The sequence below is a fragment of the Ammospiza nelsoni genome, chromosome 13, assembly GCF_027579445.1.
Source record: "Ammospiza nelsoni isolate bAmmNel1 chromosome 13, bAmmNel1.pri, whole genome shotgun sequence".
Lineage (NCBI taxonomy): Eukaryota > Metazoa > Chordata > Aves > Passeriformes > Passerellidae > Ammospiza > Ammospiza nelsoni.
The window spans coordinates 14,381,472-14,402,835 of NC_080645.1; the positions used below are offsets into that span (position 1 = coordinate 14,381,472).

Here is a 21,364-nt window from a genome sequence, read left to right on the forward strand (position 1 = left end):
TATGCAGATGAGCAGGTGCGGGCAGAGCGCGGCGACGGGACGGGACGGGACGGGGACTCGGACGGGAGCGGAGCGGGACGGGGAGCGGCGGCGGGGCCATGGCCACGGCGGGGCCGCGCTCCTTCAGCGCCGCCGAGGTGCGGGCGCGCTGCGCGCAGGGCGCCTGCCTGGTCTCCTGCCGCCGCCGCCTGTACGACCTGAGCGGCTTCGTGCGGCTGCACCCGGGCGGGGAGCAGCTGCTGCGCCGCCGCGCCGGCACCGACGTGAGCGCCGCGCTGGACGGGCCGCCGCACCGGCACTCGGAGAACGCCCGCCGCTGGCTGGAGCAGTACTACGTGGGGGACATAGAGCCCGGCGACGAGCAGGTACCGCCGCGGGGCCGAGCCGGGACCGGGGGACACGGCTATAGGGGAGCCGGGGGTACATACAGCCTCTGCGAGGTGCCTCTGGTGCTGGGTACAGGTGAACAAGGGCTGTGGGATGCCCCACGTCCCGAAACTGGCAAATGGAGAGGCTGTAGGGTGTCCCAGGTGCTGCTCCAGGATGTACAGGGTCTGTACAGTGAGTGTCCCGATCCCAGGTCCCGATCCAGGATGTGCAGGGTCTGTACAGCGAATGTCCCGATCCCAGGTCCCGATCCAGGATGTGCAGGGTCTGTACAGTGAGTGTCCCGATCCCAAATCCCGATCCAGGATGTGCAGGATCTTTCTAAGGCACCCTAGGTGTGGCATACACAGCGTTTCTATAGTCGTGGGACTGGGATGTACAGAGATTATGGGGTGCCCTAGGTCCTGGATCGAGTTTTGATAGGGGCTCCAGGTCTGTGCTCTCTGGAATCTGGGCACTGCTGAGGTTATAGAGCATCTCAAGTCCAGAGTGCATGGAGTCTAAGATGTGCAGGGGCTGTAGGGCAAACTGTGCAGGATCTGAGTCATACAGGGTCTGTAGGGCACTCCAGGTCCAGGCTTCTCAGCACCCAAGCTGTTCAGGACATACAGAGGCTGGATAGGCTTTGGGGTGTACAAGATAGGAAGTTTCTGGGGTGCATGCAGCATATAAGGTGTTTAGTGCACCCAGATCTCAGTCTGAGCTGTTTGGGACTTGGTGTGAGCAGGACAGGATCCATAGGATCAGGCTCTTTAGGGTCTGGGATCTACAGGGCAATGAGGGGTGAAGGAGACAGAGGATGTTTGAGGCTTCTGGGGTCTGCTTGGGTGGTGCCTGAGGTGTGCAGGGTGCCAAGGTCCCATGTGCCTCCTGGCTCCCAGGAGTTCTCTGGCTCTGAGGTGCAGGGGGCCCTGAGGGTGCCAAGCGCACAGAGCTGAGTACCTGCAGGGTCCCCCTCCACAGCCACCTCCCTCCCTGCCATGCTAGGAAGCAGGGCTGATGGGTGTATCTGGGGTGCCAATGTGGCATGGAGGTGTTGGGGTCTTTGGAGGGGTGCAGGAGATGGAGCTCAGTGTCAGTTTTAGCGGGACTGTATGGCACAGAGTGGGCACTGGGACAGGACACCCTTCCTGGCCCTGTCAGCACTCAAGCAGGGACCACGGTGCTGGGCACAGGGGTTTGCCAGTGGTGAGCAGCCACTGCTGAGAGGGGAGCCCAGCCATATCCCTCACTGCCTGGTGAGGGGCATGGGACACAGCTCTGTCCCCGCCGTGCCAGTCCCGTGCTGCCCAGGTGGAAGGGAAGTTCCGCAGCCTCCGGGTGGCCCTGGGCACTCCTGCGCAGTTTCCAGCCCTCACCAGCGGCCGTGGGCAGGATGCTGAGCAGCAGAGCCAGCCCAGCCCCCTTCTCCGGCCCAGCAGTTCCTCTCTCGGCATCCCAGCGGGGTCGGTGACCGGCCGGTCCCTCTGGCTGCTTGTTTGCTCTCGCTGCTGTCCTGCCCAGGGCCAGCCCCGGCCCCAGCGCCACAGACGGGGCTTTGTTTCAGCCCCGGTGCAATGCCTGCCTGTTCCCCGCACGGTCCCGGCCGTGGCACCTCCTCTGTTGGGACACTCGCCGAGCCGCCGCCTCCTCGCAGGCGTGACGAGCCCAGCGGGCTGGGGTAGGAAGGTACCGGACAAACGGGTTCCCGTGCCGAGGGGAGCCGCCACCATCCCAATGCAAATACATGGCGTGATAACGCAGGCTGCAGGGAGATCTGACACTGCCTGGTGCCAGATAAACCATCCCAGCCTGGAGCACGCAGGGCAGGGATTAGAGCTGCCTGCTGCATGGTGAGGCTGCATCCAGCATGCACTGAGGTGACAGCTGCCCTGCCCTACTCCCCACTCCCCAAAAATCCTCTCTGGGGAGAGGTGGTGTCCTTGGTGGTGCTTGGGGTCATGCTTTGGGTGTTTTGGGGCAGGTGTAGCCCAAAGAGCTCTTTGGAGGAAGTGTTACATTACCCCAGTTTGATTCCACAGCTTTGCCAGTGCCTCTCCTTGCCCGTCGGATGTCCCGGGGCTGCATCATCCCCATGCTGAGGGATTCAGAATTCTCCGGTCCCACAGGCATCCAGCATCCTCCCCTGCTTCCCACAGGAATTTCCAGGATTTTGCAAAGGGGGGAAAATGTGTTAATGCAGGACAGATAAAGAAGACATGATCCAGCCTTCATTCCACTGGCCTCTCCGTGCCCCTTCCTGTGGCTCTCTCCTTTGGCCGCAGGTCACTTTTCTGCATCACCCAAATCCTTTTGGCTAAGGACAAATTAATCCCTAAATATTTTATCTATGCAAGCAGGACATACAGGGGAGATCAAAGTGAGTACCAACAATTACCTAAAGTAGACAGTGGATTTTAACAGCCTCGCTAGAAGGGAGCTGGATCATCTAATTACGCTTCCAGTTTGAGCAATGAGGGACTTTCATCACAGCCTCTTTGGGGTGCGTGACGTGGCTGTGACTCACAGTAAATCTTCCATCCTTCTCAGGTTTACTGTCCTTCTCTTCCTCTTGCCTGTATTGCTGCACCTGGCTTTGCACCTACCCTGGCTTTGCATCCCAGCCTGAGCATGCTTGGACGTGGGCGGGACACCTGGGGCACCTCTTTGGGGCTGATGTAACAAGAAGTCACTTTTTATATTGCTGCTATGATTAGCAGTTCAATTCACCTCCTTTTAATAGTCCTGCTGCACCCAGTGTTTAATGGGCCAAGAGACAGCCAGAGAGCACAGAGCACAGTGCTGCTGGGGTGGTGCTGTGGGATGGTGCCCCCACCTTCCTTGGTGCCCTCTGCACCTCCTGGGGTGTCCTCATGCTACATGCCTGTACCTGCACTGCCAACACAGCTTGTCCCATGTGGACACCAGCAAACAGCCTCTGAGGAGCTCAGTGAAGGTGCTGGAGGCTGTGGAGCAATGCAAGGTATGGTAGGACTCCTCTGGGGTTTGACTCACTGGGAAAATGGGTGGAAAATCCCCCTGGGTCCAGGCTTTTGGCAGAGCAGCTGGGCCAGGGGGGGCTTTCCAGCTTCTCTGGCTGTGTCCCAAGAACACTGAACCCTGTGCTGGGCCACTCCTTCTGTCTGTAGCTCACATCACAGCTGGATTTGTTCTTTTAATGCCCCCAAGCCCTGATGCAGGGCAGCACTGGGCTGGCACAGCCCGTGCTCTCCAGCTGGTGCAGGACCAGTGCAGAGCGCCCTGTGTGACCCACACAGGGCAGCCAGATGCTCTCAGGTGGATGCTGGGTCACCCAGTCACTGGATCGTGCCATGCCCTGGGTGTTTGGCCCTGTGTGTACCAGCAGCACTCACCAGGACTGCTGCTCACTCACAGCTACAGCGCCTTGTGGGCGTTAACTTTCCCTTCCTTACATCAGGCCCCTTGTTCATCTTCCCTGGCAGGACCTGTTTGCCTGGGGACAGCTCAGGTGCATCCTCACCACCCACAGGTGACAGCAGAGCCCAGCTCAGCACAGCCCTTGGGCCTCCTCCCAGCCCACCTGTTTAGAGCAGAACGGGCAGAAGCCCCAGCAGTGGTTCAGGTCCATGGGGCTGGATCTCAGCAGGGCCCCTGCGTGCCTGGGGCAGGCAGGAACAGGCCACCCTTTGGGGAGCCAGCTGGGACATGCCAGCGTGGTTTGTGTCCTGGTTGCGACACAGCTACAGTCCTTTCAGTGCCAGCTCCAGGGTGAGCAAGAGGAGAGCCTTCCTCCTGCTCCCCAGCTGAGGAAGAGGAGGGGCAGGAGATGATTCAGGTGCTGACAGGGAGCTGCCATAGCCCACAGGGCAGTGGCATGTCACTGATGGTAACCAGCCCAGGTGCTGGTGGTGAGATGGGATGTGAGCCCCCAGTCCATCTCCCTGACCTGGGAGGACCAGGAAGCCTCCAGGCATGACACGGTGCTCAGGCATCCATGGGCAGGGGAACTGGAGGTGTGTGAACATTTCGGAAAAGGGAGGAGAGGTGCCGGGCATTGCGTCAGCCCAGCTTTCCTAAGCATCCTTCCTGGGCTGTGGTGCAAGCTGAAGGTGGAGAGCCCCAGCCCGTTTCTCAGGGCACGGATAAGACATTTCACTCTCTTAAAGCCAAATTTTCTTCCAAAGCACCTGCAGGGCAGAGGCAAAACCATAAATCCACCATGCTTTGTTGGATTTTGAGACATCCCATCTGACCTAGGGTTTTGGAATGTCTGGCTGAAGGACAGAGTGTGCAGCATGGAAAATAGCAGTGGGAATCCTCACAGAGAGGTGTGGTGGTACATGGCATCAGCTCACATCGGTGCTCTGCCTGCAGTAAAATTGATGCCAGTGGGATTCCAGCCTGGAAATACTGGCTGGAAATATCCCCTGTCCTCCCATGCCTGCTGCCCCAGGCAAGGGGTTGCCTCAGAGCTGGGTAATGCAGTTCCTGTACCGGCAGAATGAGGCTTGAAATCCGGCTAGCCTGAGAAATGGGGTGGGAGCACATCTTGCAAGGAGTGCCTGCCGTGGGTAAACAGTGCCTGAGCCCTGCCTCGGTGTCCCCAGTTAAGTCCTGACATCTTGGCAAGGTGACACCGGTTTTCCTGCATCCCAGGCCCTCCTGCAGCTGCCAGGGCTGTATTCCCCTCTATAGGGAGGCAGTGCATCCCTGTCAGAGCTGTGGGGAGAGCATCCACTGAGGAGCTGGGGGAAAATCCTCCCAGTCTGGAAGCGGCACGGCTGAATCCGCATCGGGCAGGGCTGAGCTGCGGCCCCGCCGTGTCCTGCCCGGGTTAATGGGTAACCAGGGCCGGCAGAGCGGGACAAAGGCATGCTCGGCACGTCCTGCAGGGCAGCCGGCGCTGCTGCCGGGGGGCACGGCTGGTATGGGGTGTGCACGGGCACGGCCCAGGCTCAGCGAGCCCCCACGGCCGGCGCCGGGGCTGGCACGGCTGCAGCAGGGAGGCTGTGCTGGCAGCTGGCACCGTGTTTGCTTCCCAGCATCAGCCGAGGCAGGTTCCTCCTGTTCCTCAGCCCGCCCTGCCAGCGGGACTGCAGCTGGGTCTTCATCCTGCCACCACCGCATCCCCTGTGCCTCAGTGTGCCCTCCTGAGCCACATCCCACCTCATATCCCACAGCCCATGGCAAGGGCAGCCAGTCCAAACCCCACCTCATATCCCATGGCAAGGGCAGCCAGTCCAGTGTCACCCTGTGAAGGACACTTTGCCTTTTTCCCTGGACAAGGTCACTCTTTCTGTGCGTTTTTCTTTGTGCCCACAGAAGGGTGGTGGCACCAGCTGTACCATGCTCCCCAGGCCTGCCAGCCCAGCTTTCTGAGGGACCAAAAATTCAGGCTGGGCTTTTGTTGGAGATCATTGGGGTGGGAGGAGGGAGCAGTAACCCAGCAATGCCCCAGGCTTTACTGGCAGTGCCAAGGTGACCTCTGCCATGGCACTGCCTATTTGCAGGGGAAGGTGCTGTCCCAGGGCCCAGAGTTTCTGCATTGCCACTCTGCCGTGCTGTCCTGTCCATGGGCAGGGCATTCCAAACACTGGGCTTGAGAGGAGGTTTCCAAAGAGCCCCGAGCCCACAATGTCTGAAGGGCAGGGCAGCTCACTAGCAGCTGCTTCCCTCAGGAAACCTGCTCTGCAGGAACTCACTGACTTAAATTCACCAGATTTTTCCCCATATTTGTTTAGCAGGCAGGAGCTCGCTCTGGCCATACCCCTAAGTGCTACAGCCATCACCATCCCAGCTGAATCCACCACTGGTGCTTCACCACAGAGTTTTCCCTCTCTTTCCAGAGCCTCTCTGAGACAGTGGATGAGAAGGAGGTGTCTGCAGCAGCCCAGACTCCAGAGCACACAGATCTCTGCTACAGAACAGTGCCTGTGGAGAGGGTAAGAGCTCTGGAGTCTCTCCTACACTCTTTGCCAGAGTGCTCCTGGGAAACACCAGGTCTCCCCTTCCCTGCGTGAGGGCTGGGTTTCTGCTGGGCTGTTGGGTGGGAGGGATGGCGTGAGGGAGCCAAGCTGACCCAGCCACTTGTGCCCTTTCTCCTGCTGTGGATGGCATTGCTCATGCTTTATTGCACAGGCGTGGCCCTGCTGGGAGGCTCCCATTGCAGCAGCATGGGAGAGATGCCTTTCTCTGACAGCAGCTGTGCCCTTCCACAGGGAAGTGTTGCCAAGCCACACCTTGCTTGCTTTTATTTCTTTCGTGCTTTATTTATTTTATTACTTTATTTATTTTTTTTTTTCCCCTTGCCTGAGCACTCGTAATGAGCAGGAAGGGATTCCCCAGGCTGGGTAGGGTGATCCCTGCGTTGCAGGGTGCTTCCTGCCCTGCCAGCTGCTTCCCAAGCATGCCACAACAGTGGGGACTTGTCCTCAAGGTGCCTTTGGCTGCCCCTGCCCTCCACAGCTCCATCTGGTCACCACATCTTGCATGGTCCCAGCTGGTTGGTGAGCATGCTTTTATCTTGTAGAAAGTTGGAGTTTTTTTAGAGCAGGAGAACATCTTTCACCCCCCAAATTAATATTTTATCACTGAGCACCTTTAAAAGAGAATGTCCATTTTCAAGTGACCTTTTTGCTTTAACTTTCGCCCCAGTGGAGAATGGCTCTGCTCCCATCCCATACACCAGTTGGGGTTGTTTCCCCTCCTGTGTGACTGTATTCATCCCTGCCTGCAGCAGAGCCCCCAAAGTGCCCACAGCCACTGTGGATCCTTGCCCTGGGATGCCCTGAACGGAGCCATCCCCACCACTGGCAGCACAGCCCCAGGTGCCACATGGCTGTGCCAGTGCTGTGTGGCACAAGCAGCCCAAGGAGAGCTGCCAGGCCCAGGGCTTGGCCAGGCGAGCGTGGTTTCAGTCCTGGCACAGGGGTGGGACCAAGAATCCACCTTATCTGGCCAGGCCAGCAGAAGATGTGCCCAGGGATGCTGAGCAGCGGCAGAGGTGGTGATGCCAGTTGTGCCTCCCTGTTTTCATGCCATGCCAACATGTGTACCCACACAGGTCCCCTCTTACTCCTGCACCTGAGTTCAGCCGTGCTCAGCCGCACTGCTGGAGCCTGTGTTCCCATCCTGTGTCCTGCTCCCCATCCCTTCCCAGTTTGCTCCTTACTGGGGTGCCCAAACAGTTGTGGCTGCCCTATGTGTCCTTTACACAAGGAGAAACGTCCTTGACTGGGTTAGTGCCATGGGGATGGGATCCATGTGGCACCAGAGGTGTTCTGCTGGGCCATATCACTGCTCACTATCTCATCTTGGCAGCAAAGAGCCTCAGTTATCAGGGCCTGATGCTGAGCCAGGTCTGGGTACAGCCACCTTCACCTTGATCTTCTGGCAGGTACCTGGTGGCATGGGGGTGAGCTAAGCCCTGGGCTGATGTGTGTTTGGTGTGTTTGGCCCCTTGTCTGCCCTGTGCTGGTGCTTGTGGGGAGCTCAGGGCACCTTGGAACCAGAGACAGCTGCTCTTGGGGCATGGGAGGGGTTTGCAGCCCAGAATCCTCCAGCAGCAGCAGCAGCTCAGCTTTGTGCCTGGTACTGGGATGGTTTGTGGGTTCCCCAGCACTACAGCCCCTGTGTGCTCCCCCAGGACCTGGTGGACTGGCAGAAGCCCCTGCTGTGGCAGGTGGGCTACCTGGGGGAGAAGTACGACGAGTGGGTGCACCAGCCTGTGGATCGGCCCATCCGCCTCTTCCACTCGGATTTCCTCGAGTTCCTCTCCAAGACAGCATGGTGAGCTCTGCACTGTGCCCTGGCTGGTGCCTGCCCTGGGAGGGGGATGGCTCACCAGCCAGCAGGACGCCCTCTGACAGCTCCTCCTGCCCCATAGGTACGTGGTGTTCATGGTGTGGACGCCCGTGGTGCTCTATCTCAGCTGGGTCAGCTACACCTCCCTTGCTCAGGGCAACACCAGGCTCTTCTCCTCCTTCACCACAGGTACCAGCAGCAGCAGCAGCAGCAAAGCCTTTGGGCTTCCACTGCTGACCCCACACTGGGCCATGGGGCAGGAATGGGTTGGTTGGACACCTGCATCCCTTCCTCACCCCTCATTCTGTACGTGCTCACCAAAGCCACATGCAAGAGCAGCAGCTCAGCACCTTTCCCTTGTGGCCACCAGCACCTCTCCCTTGTGGCCGCCAGCGTGTCCCCTGCATGAAGCCCCCTGTGCTTGCCCACCTCCATCCCCTTCTCTCCCCAGGAGATTTGATCCCCCAGGGATCAGCAGAGGCACAGAGCCCCCTGGCCTGCAGCCTGCTCCCTCCTGCCTCGTTCCCTCGGTGCCCACAGCGCTGCGGGTGCCGGGGCGGTTCCGATGCCGCTGCCGCCCACCCAGCCGGGCTGAATGCCGGGGAACAAACCCGGCTCTGAGCGCCGCCGGCTCCGCACAGAGCGCGGCTTGTTCACCCCGAGCGCCTGCCCCTGAATCTCCCACTGTCTGCTCCCTGCTCCCCCGGGAACAACAACCGTGCCCGGGGCAAGCTGTCTTCTTTGTTGTCCATTTTTTTTTTTTTCTTTTTTTGCTGGGCTCCCTATTTTTTTTTTGCAAGGTGCCACCCAGTGCCAGCTGTGCCCGGCTGTGGGGTGGGGAGCGCCGGCTGCACAGGCACTCCCTGCTCTTTGTGGCATCCAGCACCTTGCTGCCAAGTTTTGTGGGGATTTTTTTCCCTAAAATTAAGTGGGTTTTGGGGCAATCCAAATTTTGCTAGGAAGGACACAGGGCTGGCAGCCAGCCCTGAAAGAAGGAGGTGGCTGAAAAATGTTCTGCGGGGGAAAGTGCCCAACAAGTCTTTTGTTTTTCCCCCCAAAAAATAAACACCAACAGCACTGTTTTACTGTCATGAGTGCTGCCTGTGCAACTTAGGTCCTTCCTGCCTTGTTCTGGTGGGTGAAGCAGCTGTGTAATGGTGACACAGTCCCTAGAGTGCACATCCAAGCCCACGTTGGAATCTGGAATGCAGGGAGCTCCCCTCAGTCTTCCTGAGGCAGCAAGAAGCTGGCTGTTTCTGTAAATTAGTCGGAATCAAAGGAAAATGTGGTTTAGAGCAGAGCTTGGGCAGTTAGCTCCCTAGAGGAGCTCAGGGCAGGAGGTGGATGAGCGGTGGGAGGGAAGGAGAGCTGAGCATCACCCTGATGCCAGTGGGAGGATGGTGATGGATAAAAGCACCTGCACCTGCCCTGCTGACCACTGCATGTCTTGTTGTGTAGAGTACTCCATCCCTGTCCACAAATACTACTTCCCCTTCATCTTCCTCCTGGGAATGGTCCTGTGGTCCCTGCTAGAGTACCTCATCCACCGCTTTGTGTTCCACATGAAGCCACCTGCTAGCAATTACTATCTGATCACGCTGCATTTCCTGCTGCATGGGCAGCACCACAAGGTGAGTCGCAGCTCCCGCCCCCGCTGACACCGCCTGGCCCGTGGGAATGGTGGCCTTTGCCCCGCTGCAGCTGTCACTGTGTGCCCTTTGCCCACACAGAGCCTGTTGCTGCCTGCTCAGTGTGACTGGTGGCATCCCAAGTGACGCACTTGCCCAATACCAGCAAGGGCTGTAAAGCAGCTCTGGAGGAGCTGGAGTTAATTTTTCCAGATGTGTGGTTGGGCAAGGGGGAAAACCAAAAGAGCCATAGGCTCTCTCTAGCTTTGCTGGAGGAAATGTGGAGCTTGGGCACCTACCAGATAAAGCCATCCCCTGCCTGGGCACCTGGGCACGCATGGGGGCCTGCTCCAACCACCAGGTACAACCTGGGGAGGGATTTTGCTGTTGGCTTTTCCCAGATGGGTTTCCCTGATGCTTGTCAGGGATGTGCAAAGGGAGGAAGGCTGAGTGGGAGCTGCCTGTCCCACCATCCCTCTCTGCTTCCAGTCTCCCTTCGACAGCTCCCGCCTGGTGTTCCCTCCCGTGCCGGCCTCGCTGGTGATCGGCTTCTTCTACGGCGTGCTGCGGCTGCTGCTGCCCGAGGTGCTGGGGCTCTGCGTCTTCGTCGGGGGCCTCTGCGGCTACGTCATCTACGACATGATGCACTATTACCTCCACTATGGCTCCCCCAAAAAGGGCACCTACCTGTACGGCCTCAAGGCCTACCACGTCAAGCACCACTTTGAACACCAAAAATCAGGTAGTGCTGCGCTCCCCGTGCATGCTGGCAGGGGAAGGGGATGTCCAAGATCCAGCCTAGCTGCGTGGGTGAAGCTGATTGCTCCAAAATATTTGGGATTTGGGATGAGGAAAGCCAAGCACTGTGCTGCTGGGGAAGCAGCATGTGAGGTGCTGTAGCCCAGGGAGAATATTTCCTGGCTCTCAGGGTGAGGATGAGGAGCCAGAGCAGGGGTGAAGGCAGCACCTGTCCCACTGGTGGACATCAGTGCTGCCTGGAATGCCAAATCCCCATGGTGCTGGATGTGGGTGCCTATCCCTGCCCAGGGCAGCATCTCTTCCTGCTGGGAGGTGTTGACAGGTGGAGGGTGAGGCCCTGGGCTTCTCCAGATCCGCCTCACACTTTCTCTAGCCCAGTGCTTGCTCAACCTGCCCTTTGCCCAGTTTCCTAGGAGAAAACGCCCCATCCAGATAAGCTATCATCCATGGGGCTTGTTGGCATGGCCCAGCCAGCTCCTGCTCCCTCTGCTCTTCCTCCTCGTCTTCACTTTGCCTTCCTCCCTCCCCAAAACGTGGCCACTCCTCCCTCACCAGTTAACACAGAGCCCTTGCAACACCTCGATGGTGGTGCCATGGGCTGAACTCTCTCCTGCCTGCCCACAGGTTTTGGCATCAGCACACGCTTCTGGGATTATCCTTTCCGGACACTCATCCCTGAGGAGACCTTCAAGAAGGAGGACTGACAGCCCCAGCCCAGAGCTCAGCTGCTGGCTCTGTGCCCCAGCACTGGGGCTGGTGTCCCTGCCCTGCCCCTGCCTGGGGCTGTGCCACAGCAGTGACTCCAAGTGGAGCATCCCTGTGGAGTGCTGTGGTCCAGCTGTGGCACTGGCAGGGGGATGGGGGGCTGAGGATGGTGAGGAAAGGGGAGGAAGAGGCTGTGGGGTTCCCTGGTGCACTCCTGCCCTACCTCGCTGCCCTCCCGCTCCAGGCTATGGATGCACGGGCAGATCTGCTGCCTGGAAGATGAAGTGCCTGATGCCACGCTCCCTCCCCTGCCCTGGCACCTTGCCAGAGCCCTGTCTCTCCCGGGCTGCCCTCTCCCCAGGGCACCCAACACGCTGCAGTTGCCTCTATTGCCTAATTCATGCCGAGGGGATTCCCTGTCCTAGGTCCTTCTCCCAGCCCATCTCAGCACAGGGTTTTCTTGGCCTGCAGCCCTTTTGGGGCAGGTCCCACAGCTCTGGATTGTGCCTTTTTCTAACCCATATCTCTCTGCCAGATTTATCAAGTTCATGGTTTTCATAGACATTGGCTACTTGAAACTCAAACTCTGATGAAAAGAATTACTATGAGATGCCTTTTTTGCTGATCCTGTGATTTTATTTTTTATTATTTTTTCCCTAATGTTTACTGCAGATATTTAAAGGTTTGAAATAAATTTATATGTAAAACTGTAGACACTACAATTGTAAATAAACTGTATATTTTGAAAAATAAAACTTTCTAAAAAGGGTCTGGGAAATGTATCCCCCAGGGCTGCTCACAATTTTGTTCTCCCACCCTTCGTGTGTCCCTTTCCAGGTGCTGATGGCCCTTAGAGCCACCATTCCTGGCTCCCCTCAGTGAGGTAGGAGATTTGCAGGGGATATTCTCAGCAGAGCTGTGTGACGTTGGGGCTCTGGGTAAGCAGAAGCTGCCACTCACTTCTCTGAAGTTGGGCAATAGCGTCACGTGAACCCCAGAGCTTCCCAAAATTAACCCGGCCCTCTGACGAAGCCATCTACAAAACTTCCTGCAGTCCCAGCAGAGGTCAAGCCCAGCTTCCAGCCCTGGTGCCCACAGCCCAGCTCCTTTGGTGCTCCTGGGGCTTGGGGAGAGGAGCAGGGTCTGGAGGGTGTCACTACACATGTAGGAGGTTCAACAGGGCACAGAGCCCTTGCTGTGGGTGTTCCAGTGCCCTGGGCAAACCTTCCCACAGCTGCCAGCTTAGCAGAACAGGTTGTGATGCTCAAAATAGCAGAAGCATCAACACAGGCAGGCACAACTTCCCCATCCCCTTTTTCCCACTGCGCTTCCTGTGGGCAATTCCTTCTTCCACCAGGCAAAACCCATCACAAGGGCGTTCAGCCCTCGGGAATACCCCGGCAGCTTTCTGGGAAGCGGGAGCTGTGCTGGCGTGGGAAGGTGCCTTGCACAACGTCCCTTCCGCTGTGACACCCTTTAAAGCCGCGCTCGGCCCGCCGTGCCCCTCCAGCCTGCGCAGGCAGCGAGGTCAGGAGGCACGGGCAGGTCACCGACCTTCCCTTCTCCTGGTGAGCAGAGGAGATCCTGCCCTGGGGCCTGCTGGAGAGAGCCTGAAGAGGAGGGAGAGCGGCTGCCGCTGGATTCTGGGTGCGTTTCCATCTCCGTTCCAGCCAGGAGAACCTGACACCCCTCTCTTGGCGTTGGCTGGGTCAGAGGGGCAGCTGCTAATTTCCTTTCAACAGGGGTGGTTTTCTGTCCTCGCAGGACAGGCAGCAAGGACAGAGAACTGGGGAGCAGTTTTCTGCTGGGGAGCAGGCACCTTCCTTGAGGGGATGCTGAGCATACAGAAAGAGCTTGATTTAAAATCTTAAGTGGGCAGGACAGAGCTATGGGGAGAAGCTGGGGATGCTGGGGCTGTGAAGATGTACAAACCTTTATTAGATGGATGACCACAGAGAGAGACATTGGGTAGAAATGAAAATAGATCTTTACAGCCAAAGATACGGGTTCTGGGGGCAGGAACCCAGGGTGATGCGGGGCTGGAGCCAGGAATGCTGCCCAGGGGATGCTCCCTGGGTCACTGATGTCCCTGCTCCTCTGGGTGGAAGCTCTCTGGGATTTAGCTCAGACATTTAATTAATTAATTAATTAATTAAATGTGACGGTGTTCACAGGGGTTCTTGGATTGGGGAAGAGATGAGGATCTGACTCCATGTTTCAGAAAGCTTGATTTATTATTTTATAATATATATTACATTAAACTGTACTAAAAGCATAGAAGAAAAGGTTTCGTCAGAAGGCTGGCTAAGAATAGAATAGGAAAGAATGATAACAAAAGCTTCTGTCTCCGACAGAGTCCGAGCCAGCTGACTGTGATTGGCCATTAATTAGAAACAACTCTATGAGACCAATCACAGATGCACCTGTTGCATTCCACAGCAGCAGATAACTATTGTTTACATTTTGTTCCTGAGGCCTCTCGGCTTCTCAGGAGGAAAAATCCTAAGGAAAGGATTTTCCATAAAAGATGTCTGCGACAATTAAATTTAATTCATTGTACATTAAATTAATGTATGTAAATCAAGCCAAAACATCTCTTGCTACTGCAGAGAAAGATGCGCCACTGCCGCTGTTACCGATGTCTCTGTGTGTGCCTGCTCCAGTCTGCACTGGCAGTGCAGTGGGAGGCAAAGCAGGGAAAGCAAAGCAGCAAAGCAGCTGGGGATGAGAGAGGCTGTGGGAGGCTGTGTGCCATGTCAGGGTGTTGTTCCCTAGGGTGGAAGGTGTGGAAAAACTGCTTCTGCCTGATCTCTGAGCAACACCTGAGGCTTCCCTGCACCAGCCACTGCCATCCCCCGTGGCCGAGCCCTTTGCTGCAAGCATGGACATCGTGGAGAGGGTGTTCTCTGTGGCCCAGGCCATCCATGCCCAGTTCGAGCAGGTGAAGTGCTGCAAGCACCAGTGCCAGCGCCTCGTGGAGCGCATCCAGATCCTGCTGGAGCCCGTGAGGATCCTCAGGGCTCAGCCACGACAGCACATCTCCCACCACGAAGAGGAACTGATGAAAAAGCTGCTCCAGGCACTGGAGGAAGCCCAGAAACTGGTGATGAAATACAGCCAGACCAGCTGGATCCAGAAGTTCCTGCGAGCCCGAAGCACTGGCGAGGAGTTTGTCTGGGTGAATGAAAGCCTGGAGGATATTGCCCAGGGGCTCTCCCTCCTGCTGCAGGCAGAGCAGAAACAGGCTTTCCTGGAAGCCTTCCAGTCAAAGACGTGTCGCAGGCAGGATGCTGAGGACCTGAGGGATGACAGAGCTTTCTTGGACCAGGTGATTGCAAGTGAGTGCATTTAGCAAACCCTCCTACCCTGTGACTGGTGGTTGCCCCTCTCTCCAGCTGTTACCAAGCTCTGGCCTGATGGCCATGAAGAGCCAAAGGGACATTTAAATCATGAAAGAAACAAACCACACAATCATGCTTGTTCATCCAGTGGCCCAATCTCTGCTCGTTTCTCTCCCTAGGTACTGAGGAGCCCAAAGATGCTCTTGAGGAGATCTACATCGACAGGGAGTGCATGGAGAGCAAAATGGACTGGATGAAAAGCGAGCTGAACAAAGTCATTCGTGAGATGGAGCGTAAGTCAATGCCACACCACCTCACCCTGTGCACTGTGTCCTTTCCCCCCAAGCCCTGCCTAACGTGCCCTTGTTCCCTTCTGGCACATGGTGGGAGCAGGCTTGAAGAAGGTCAATGTGGGTAAAAGAGAAGACATCACTGAGATCAAGCGGGACCAGCTCACCTTCCACAGGCACCTGCAGGACACAGAGAGCTACGACCTCTACGAGGGCGAGTACCTCAAGTACCCTGTTGCCATCAAAACCTTCAAGAGGCCACTGACCACTGACCCAGTGTGAGTTGTCCTGGCTGGGAACGAGTGTGGCCCCAGGAGGGTGGCACAGTCTGTGCCATGCCTTGTTCCGGGGATCTCACCACGCTGTCCATCTCCACAGCAAGGTGAGAGACATCTTTGAGAAGGAGATTCAGACCCTGAAGAAGTTTGAGTCTCCAAACATCCTTCGCATGTACGGGATCTGCATTGAGGAGAACGGTAGGGGCGTCACACTAATGTCATCCTTTTCCTCCCTGCCGTGCCCAGTGCTAGCTGGTGGCACGTGCCTTGCTGTGATGGCCTCCCAGGAGGTGGCACAAGGCAGGATGGTTTTGCCTTGCAGATGGGAGCCCCTGCTTCTCCATCGTCATGGAGTACTGTAAGCACGGGACGCTGCGGGACGTGCTCAACAAGCAGCAGAACCTTTCCTGGGACATCCGCATTCGGATGGCCCTGGGGGCTGCCAGAGGCCTTTACAGGTGAGCACCTGTGTAACCAGTGAGTAACTTCACCTGATCACCCAAAAGCTGAGGGCAGCTCCCTGGTATCTCAGAGTAAGCCGTGGTTTCCTGTTAGACACTGATTCCCAGTGACACCACCTTGGCACCCTGGCATGGGAGGCTGCTGTAGGGGTAGGTGGTGGATTTGGGTGCAGTAGCTCCCATCTACCCTGGGCACTGTCCCCCACCTCTGGCTTCAAGCCTGCAAAGGCCTGGAAGGGGGAAATTCCCTTGCTCAGATCCACAGGGCAGATTTGGAAGTGCCCTTCAGCATGGCAGATCTCCTTACAGGTCCTGCTCATCCACAAGGCTTGTACTGTGCCCACAGCAGCTCAGGGTTGATCCACCAAGACAGGCAGAGAGCTGCTGGCTTCTCTGATTGCATGTCAGTCATTCCCTCCATGGCTGGAGAGAGCACCAAGGTGGGGATGGGTCAGTCCTTCATCATCATCATCCTCCTCATGTGCTGTCCTTTGTCCCTTCCATCTGCAGGTTGCACCAGACAGGGGAGAAGTCCCGACTCCACGGCTGCATCTGCAGCAGCAAGTTCCTGGTGGCTGGGGATTACTGTGTGAAGGTAAGCACCACACCTGGAGATGCTTTTGGGAGTTTTAAACGGTTTTGTGGATGTCTCCCTCCACCAGCACCGAAGGGAATTGTGATGGTCCAGGATAAGATGGGGTAGTGGCATCTCCCCTATGACTTTAGGCACTTAAACCTCCCTATCATGGTCTTACCATCAGCAAAGTGAGTGTTCCTAAAGCATCCAGCCTGGGATGAGCTGAAGCTGGGGTGAAGCTGCCCTCACCTCTGGTTTTGCTTGCAGGAAGAGACCTGTGCTGGGCAGCACACACGGCTGCACTCCAGCCTTTGCTGCCCAGGGCATCTCTCTCTGTTTTCTCCATCTTGGGGCAGTCTCCAGCTGCACCACAGGTTTCTACTTCTCCTTTTCTCTCTCTCATTCCCTCAATCAGCTGTCAGGATTTGAGCTGTGTGAAACAGAATCATCCATCAAGAGGAAAGCCAAGAAGGACTGGAAACAAGTCTCTATGCTGGCCTACATCGCTCCAGAGAACCTGAAAGACATCAACTACCCTTACAAGAGTCCCTGTGAAATATACAGGTGTGTCTGTCCCTCCCAGGAGATGCCTGTGAGCAGGCAGGTGTCTGGCAGAGAGGCTGCTGAGCTATGGAAGGAGGCCAGGTTTATTCAGACACACCAGCAGATGCTTCCAGTTGGCACAACCCAGCAGTCCTCTCCACCAGAAGGGAGGAATACATGGTGGAATGAATACTGAGACTCTTGCTTGTCTCCTTCCAGCTTTGGGATCGTTCTGGCAGAGATTGCAACCTCCAAAATCCCATTTGAAGGTGAGACAGAAGTATCTGTATTTCCCTGCATGAAAGCCTCACGGCACAGTGTGGTTCCTGCCTGGCACTGGGTGCTCCCTGCTCCTTCCCTGCTCCTTCCCTGAGCATCCCTGCCAGGTGCCAGCTCCTGGTGTGCCTGACAGCTTCTTCTGAAACTCCAATATAGTAAAGTATTGTAGTAAAGCAACCTGCCTAAACCACAAACATGCAAATAATTTTTGTTTCTATTGGACGATCGTGGGCAGTTAAGCATAAACACATCTTGCTCTAGTGAAGCCCAACAGTGTCACACCAAATGCAGTGGGATTCATTGCAGATGGAGTTTGGGTCACCTCCCTGCTGGCTTCTCCCTGCCTGGGCATGGCAGTGTGCTGGGTCCCCTCCCCAGCACCCTCCTGTGGCAGCAGAGCTCCATCCCGACGCTCCTGTCTGCACTTCTTGTCTAGGCTGCACTCCGGGGGAGATTGTGGAGAAAATCTGCAATCACCAGTACTGGGACCCCCTTGGGGAAGATTGTCCTGAAGATCTGAGGAAAATCATTGAGCAGTGCCAGGCCTTTGACCCTTCCCAGCGCCCTTCTGCCGAGGGTGAGTGTCCCATACACCTGTTGCACAGGCCTTTGCATCCTTCATCAGCTGCTTCAGCAGGCTGTTTGCCCCTCATTTCCCAAAGAATTTGCCTGGCTTTGTGTTTTGGGATCCTACCTTGATCTTCTTTTTTATGCCAACAAGTCCCCCAGTTCCAGACCTCACACATTGACATTTATTTACCCATGCCATGACAATAATCTCCAGGCTGTTTGTTTATTTGGTGTCACATAAAAGGAGCTTTTTCTATCAGACAAGCAGGGGCAGGAAGCAGGGGTCTGGGAGTTAATCCCTACTCAGGTCCTGCAGATCCCATAAGCTGGAGGAGCAGCCACAACATTGCAAGAACATTTCCTGCCTTGGGCTTTAGCAGTAAATTGCAGTCTTAGGCATTTCTCAATTGCAGGGAAGTTTCACTGTCTCTGAAGCTGGGTTGTGTCTGATCAGACAAGTAACTGGTCTCCAGCAGGAGATACAACAGCAACATCAGGAAATTACAGAGGAATATTTCTGGTGTGTTTGAAGTCACAGAGATTATATCCTTCCCTTGGTTCATCTGTCTAAGGGGAGAAAACTTCCTTCAATTTCATCCATTCCATCCTACAGGACCAGATCCATACAAGAGATGTGGGAAATATGCCCAAGAAACCACTGAGCATCACATCTGTGTGCTTCCATTTCCCACCAGCACCTCCCTGGCACAGAAAGAGAAGAGAAAATCCCAAAATATCATTAGAGATGTTGACAAAGTCACATTGAGGAAACAGGATGGCTTTATTACCCTAATATGACCCTAATCCAACACCTACCACTGTGTGGTGCTGGGCTGGAGGGACAGTTTATTGCAGCTGTTCACAAGGGTGTTTCCACAGACACAGCTACTTGTCCTTGGGCTGGGCTGTCTGCTCAGGCTGTCCCTGCTCACCCTTTGTGCTGGCCCCAGCAGAGGCTGACTCATGTCCCAGCCACCACCAGTGAGGGAAAGCCATCTTCCCATCTGTTAAAAAAACCCAAACAAGCCCACCACAAATGTTAGTTAATGCCATGCTTGTGTTTTGCAGAGATTGTGGACTCGCTGGCCGACCTGGAGAAAAGCAGAAACCAAGGAAGTTAACTGTGGGAAAGGGGCTGGGTGACCAGGGCAGCAAGCCCAGGGTGCCACTGGCCCCTCTTCCCCCTCACAGAGACTGGTGGCTCCTGTTTGTGTGTGTGACACAGACACGGGGCTCCTGTGTGAGTTTGTGTGTGTGACACAGACACAGGGCTCCTGTTTGTTTGTGTGTGTGACACAGACACGAGGCTCCTGTTTGTGTGTGTGTGTGTGACACAGACACAGGGCTCCTGTTTGTTTGTGTGTGTGACACAGACACGGGGCTCCTGTTTGTGTGTGTGTGTGTGACACAGACACGGGGCTCCTGTTTGTTTGGGTGTGTGACACAGACACGGGGCTCCTGTGTGTGTGTGTGTGTGTGACACAGACACGGGGCTCCTGTTTGTGTTTGTGTGTGTGACACAGACACGGGGCTCCTGTTTGTTTGTGTGTGTGACACAGACACGAGGCTCCTGTTTGTGTGTGTGTGTGTGACACAGACACGGGGCTCCTGTTTGTGTGTGTGTGTGACACAGACACGAGGCTCCTGTGTGTGTTTGTGTGTGTGACACAGACACGGGGCTCCTGTTTGTGTGTGTGTGTGACACAGACACGGGGCTCCTGTTTGTGTTTGTGTGACACAGACACAGGGCTCCTGTTTGTGTGTGTGTGTGACACAGACACGGGGCTCCTGTGTGAGTTTGGGTGTGTGACACAGACACGTGGCTCCTGTTTGTGTGTGTGTGTGACAAACACAAGGGGCCATGCCTGGGGAGAGAGGTGACTTGAAGAGAAGCTGCCAAGAAGCCAAGGGGGAGCAGAGGGATGGAACAACCGAGGGATGGAACTCAGCTTCTTTTACGAGGAAAGACTGAGGGAATTGAGCCTGCTCAGCCTCGGGAAGAGACGACTAAGAGGGGACGCCACCAGCGCCTGTCCCTGTTTGGAGAGACTTCAGAGGATGGACCGGGCTCTGCTGGGTGGAGCCCAGCCACAGGACAAGAGCCAAGGGGCAGAACATTATACATTGGAAGTTCCACTCGGATATGAGGAAGAATTTCTTTACTGCTGGGTGTTCATACACTGGAACATTGCCCAGGGCAGGTGTGGAGTTTCCCTCACTGGCGATACTCCAGAAACATCTGGCTGCAATGCTGTGAAACTGCTCTGGGACAATCCTGCTCGAGCAGGGAGCTGGGAGCACAGGACTCACCGTGCTCCCTTCAACCTGACCCATCCCGCCATTCTCCCCGCCCCTGACCACGGGGCGCCGGGGCCCTGGACTCCCTCCGGTTCCCCCCAAATCCTTTCCGGTTCCGCTCGGCTCACCTCGGGGTTCTCCCTGGTTTTCCCCGCCTACCCCCCAGCTTCCCCCCGTTCTCCCCGGTCCTCCGGGCTCACCCCGGGCTCACCCCGGGCCCGCCCCGCCGCCGTGGCAAAGCCCCGCCCACCTGCCCCGGTTTGAATGAACTCGTGTTCCCGCTCTTTTCGCCACGCGGCGTCTCCGCCAATGAAAACTCGCTCCCCTGCTTTTGCCCCGCCCCCTCTGCCGTCAGAGGTCTCGTTGCCCAATCAGCCGGCCTTCATTGCGGCGCTTTGACCAATCAGAGCACGCCGTACCGCCCTGCCTCTCGCTCTTCACTCCCAGTTCCGTTGAACAGACGGACAGAGCGATTGGCCAATGAGAAAGCGAAAAAGGCTCCGACTCGCCCAATGGCGGCAGGGGCGGGGGTGGCAGCCAACCAATAGGGCGACGGGGGCGGGGCGGCGCGGCGCTCGAGCGGGCGGCTGGGCCCGGCGGAGGTGAGTGGGGGGCGGCGGGGCCGGGCGGGCGGTTCTGGGCTGGGATCGGGCCGGGATCCCAGCACAGCTCCATCCCCCGGGGCCCGGCCGAGTTCCCCAGCATGGCTCGTTTTCCCCGAGCGCTCGGGCTGCCGGAGCGGGGGGATATCCCTCTCCCGTACCCTTTTTGTGACGGGCTCGTCTTTAAAATCCGCGAGCTCTGTGAAAGGGACAGCGGAGAATGCCCGCCCGTAGAGCGGGTGCTCCGTTCGGGCCGTGTTTTGTTTTGTTTTTGTTAATTTGGTGTTCAAGCAGTGTGGCGGGAGCCTGCGGAGCGGGGCCGGTGCCCTCCGCCAGGGGAAGCGGCTGCCTCAGCCCTCAGGGTGGGGGCCTGGGGCTGCGGCCGGGCTCGGGGCTGGGCAGCGCCCGGGGCTCCTCGCTGGGGCACTGGGGCACAGGCAGGCCCCTTGTGGGGACCCTCCCTTCCCGGGGCTGCCTGGCTGCAGGAAGGCCTGACTGGATAATCCTTTGGGCCAGATTCCAAGATTTAGCCGTGAAAATGCCAATATTAACGTTTTTATAAATCTCACAGGCTATGTTGGCAATGGAACATTGTTGCCTGGGGATGTTGTGGATGTCCCAACCCTGGAAGTGCTCCAGGCCAGGCTGGATAAGGCTGGTGGTGGGAGGTGTCCCTGCCCTTGGCAGGGCTGCCTGCGACTGTATCTTTAACCCCTTAACATCATGATTCCATGTGGTGAAAATAAAGGGTTTATTATGGTTTTGGGTGCAATTCTATCATGAACATGGTACTTGATTGTTGAATTTTGCTGTATCTTGGCCACGCAGCTGTACTGGTGGGAAGTGGTGACATCTATTTTGGCCTAGCTTAGGCTGAATTGA

At 56.7% G+C, this 21,364-nt stretch overlaps 2 protein-coding genes across 2 annotated transcripts; both read left to right on the forward strand.

Annotated features, from left to right (window-relative positions):
• Nucleotides 1–98: 98 nt before the first annotated feature.
• On the forward strand, nucleotides 99–12,025 carry FA2H (fatty acid 2-hydroxylase). The gene is made up of 7 exons (XM_059481527.1): nucleotides 99–365; nucleotides 6,195–6,290; nucleotides 7,994–8,136; nucleotides 8,234–8,340; nucleotides 9,610–9,782; nucleotides 10,269–10,521; nucleotides 11,163–12,025. The coding sequence occupies exons 1-7, from the start codon at nucleotides 99–101 to the stop codon at nucleotides 11,240–11,242; spliced, it is 1,119 nt and encodes a 372-aa protein (XP_059337510.1). The 3' UTR covers nucleotides 11,243–12,025.
• A 794-nt stretch (nucleotides 12,026–12,819) lies between these two features.
• On the forward strand, nucleotides 12,820–18,703 carry MLKL (mixed lineage kinase domain like pseudokinase). Its single transcript, XM_059481691.1, has 11 exons — nucleotides 12,820–12,890; nucleotides 14,019–14,581; nucleotides 14,764–14,877; nucleotides 14,978–15,152; nucleotides 15,253–15,350; nucleotides 15,475–15,610; nucleotides 16,124–16,208; nucleotides 16,606–16,754; nucleotides 16,953–17,002; nucleotides 17,449–17,589; nucleotides 18,651–18,703. The coding sequence occupies exons 2-11, from the start codon at nucleotides 14,125–14,127 to the stop codon at nucleotides 18,701–18,703; spliced, it is 1,458 nt and encodes a 485-aa protein (XP_059337674.1). The 5' UTR covers nucleotides 12,820–12,890; nucleotides 14,019–14,124.
• The last annotated feature ends 2,661 nt before the right edge of the window (nucleotides 18,704–21,364 follow it).

Bases quoted from the DNA above. Each gene is read 5' to 3' on its own strand.
- FA2H (XM_059481527.1), top strand. From the start codon at position 99: ATGGCCACGGCGGGGCCGCGCTCCTTCAGCGCCGCCGAGGTGCGGGCG. The intron at 6,291-7,993 runs GTAAGAGCTCTG...GTGCTCCCCCAG, and splicing joins GAACAGTGCCTGTGGAGAGG to GACCTGGTGGACTGGCAGAA. The intron at 10,522-11,162 runs GTAGTGCTGCGC...GCCTGCCCACAG, and splicing joins CTTTGAACACCAAAAATCAG to GTTTTGGCATCAGCACACGC.
- MLKL (XM_059481691.1), top strand. From the start codon at position 14,125: ATGGACATCGTGGAGAGGGTGTTCTCTGTGGCCCAGGCCATCCATGCC. The intron at 14,878-14,977 runs GTAAGTCAATGC...TGGTGGGAGCAG, and splicing joins AGTCATTCGTGAGATGGAGC to GCTTGAAGAAGGTCAATGTG. The intron at 15,611-16,123 runs GTGAGCACCTGT...TTCCATCTGCAG, and splicing joins GCTGCCAGAGGCCTTTACAG to GTTGCACCAGACAGGGGAGA.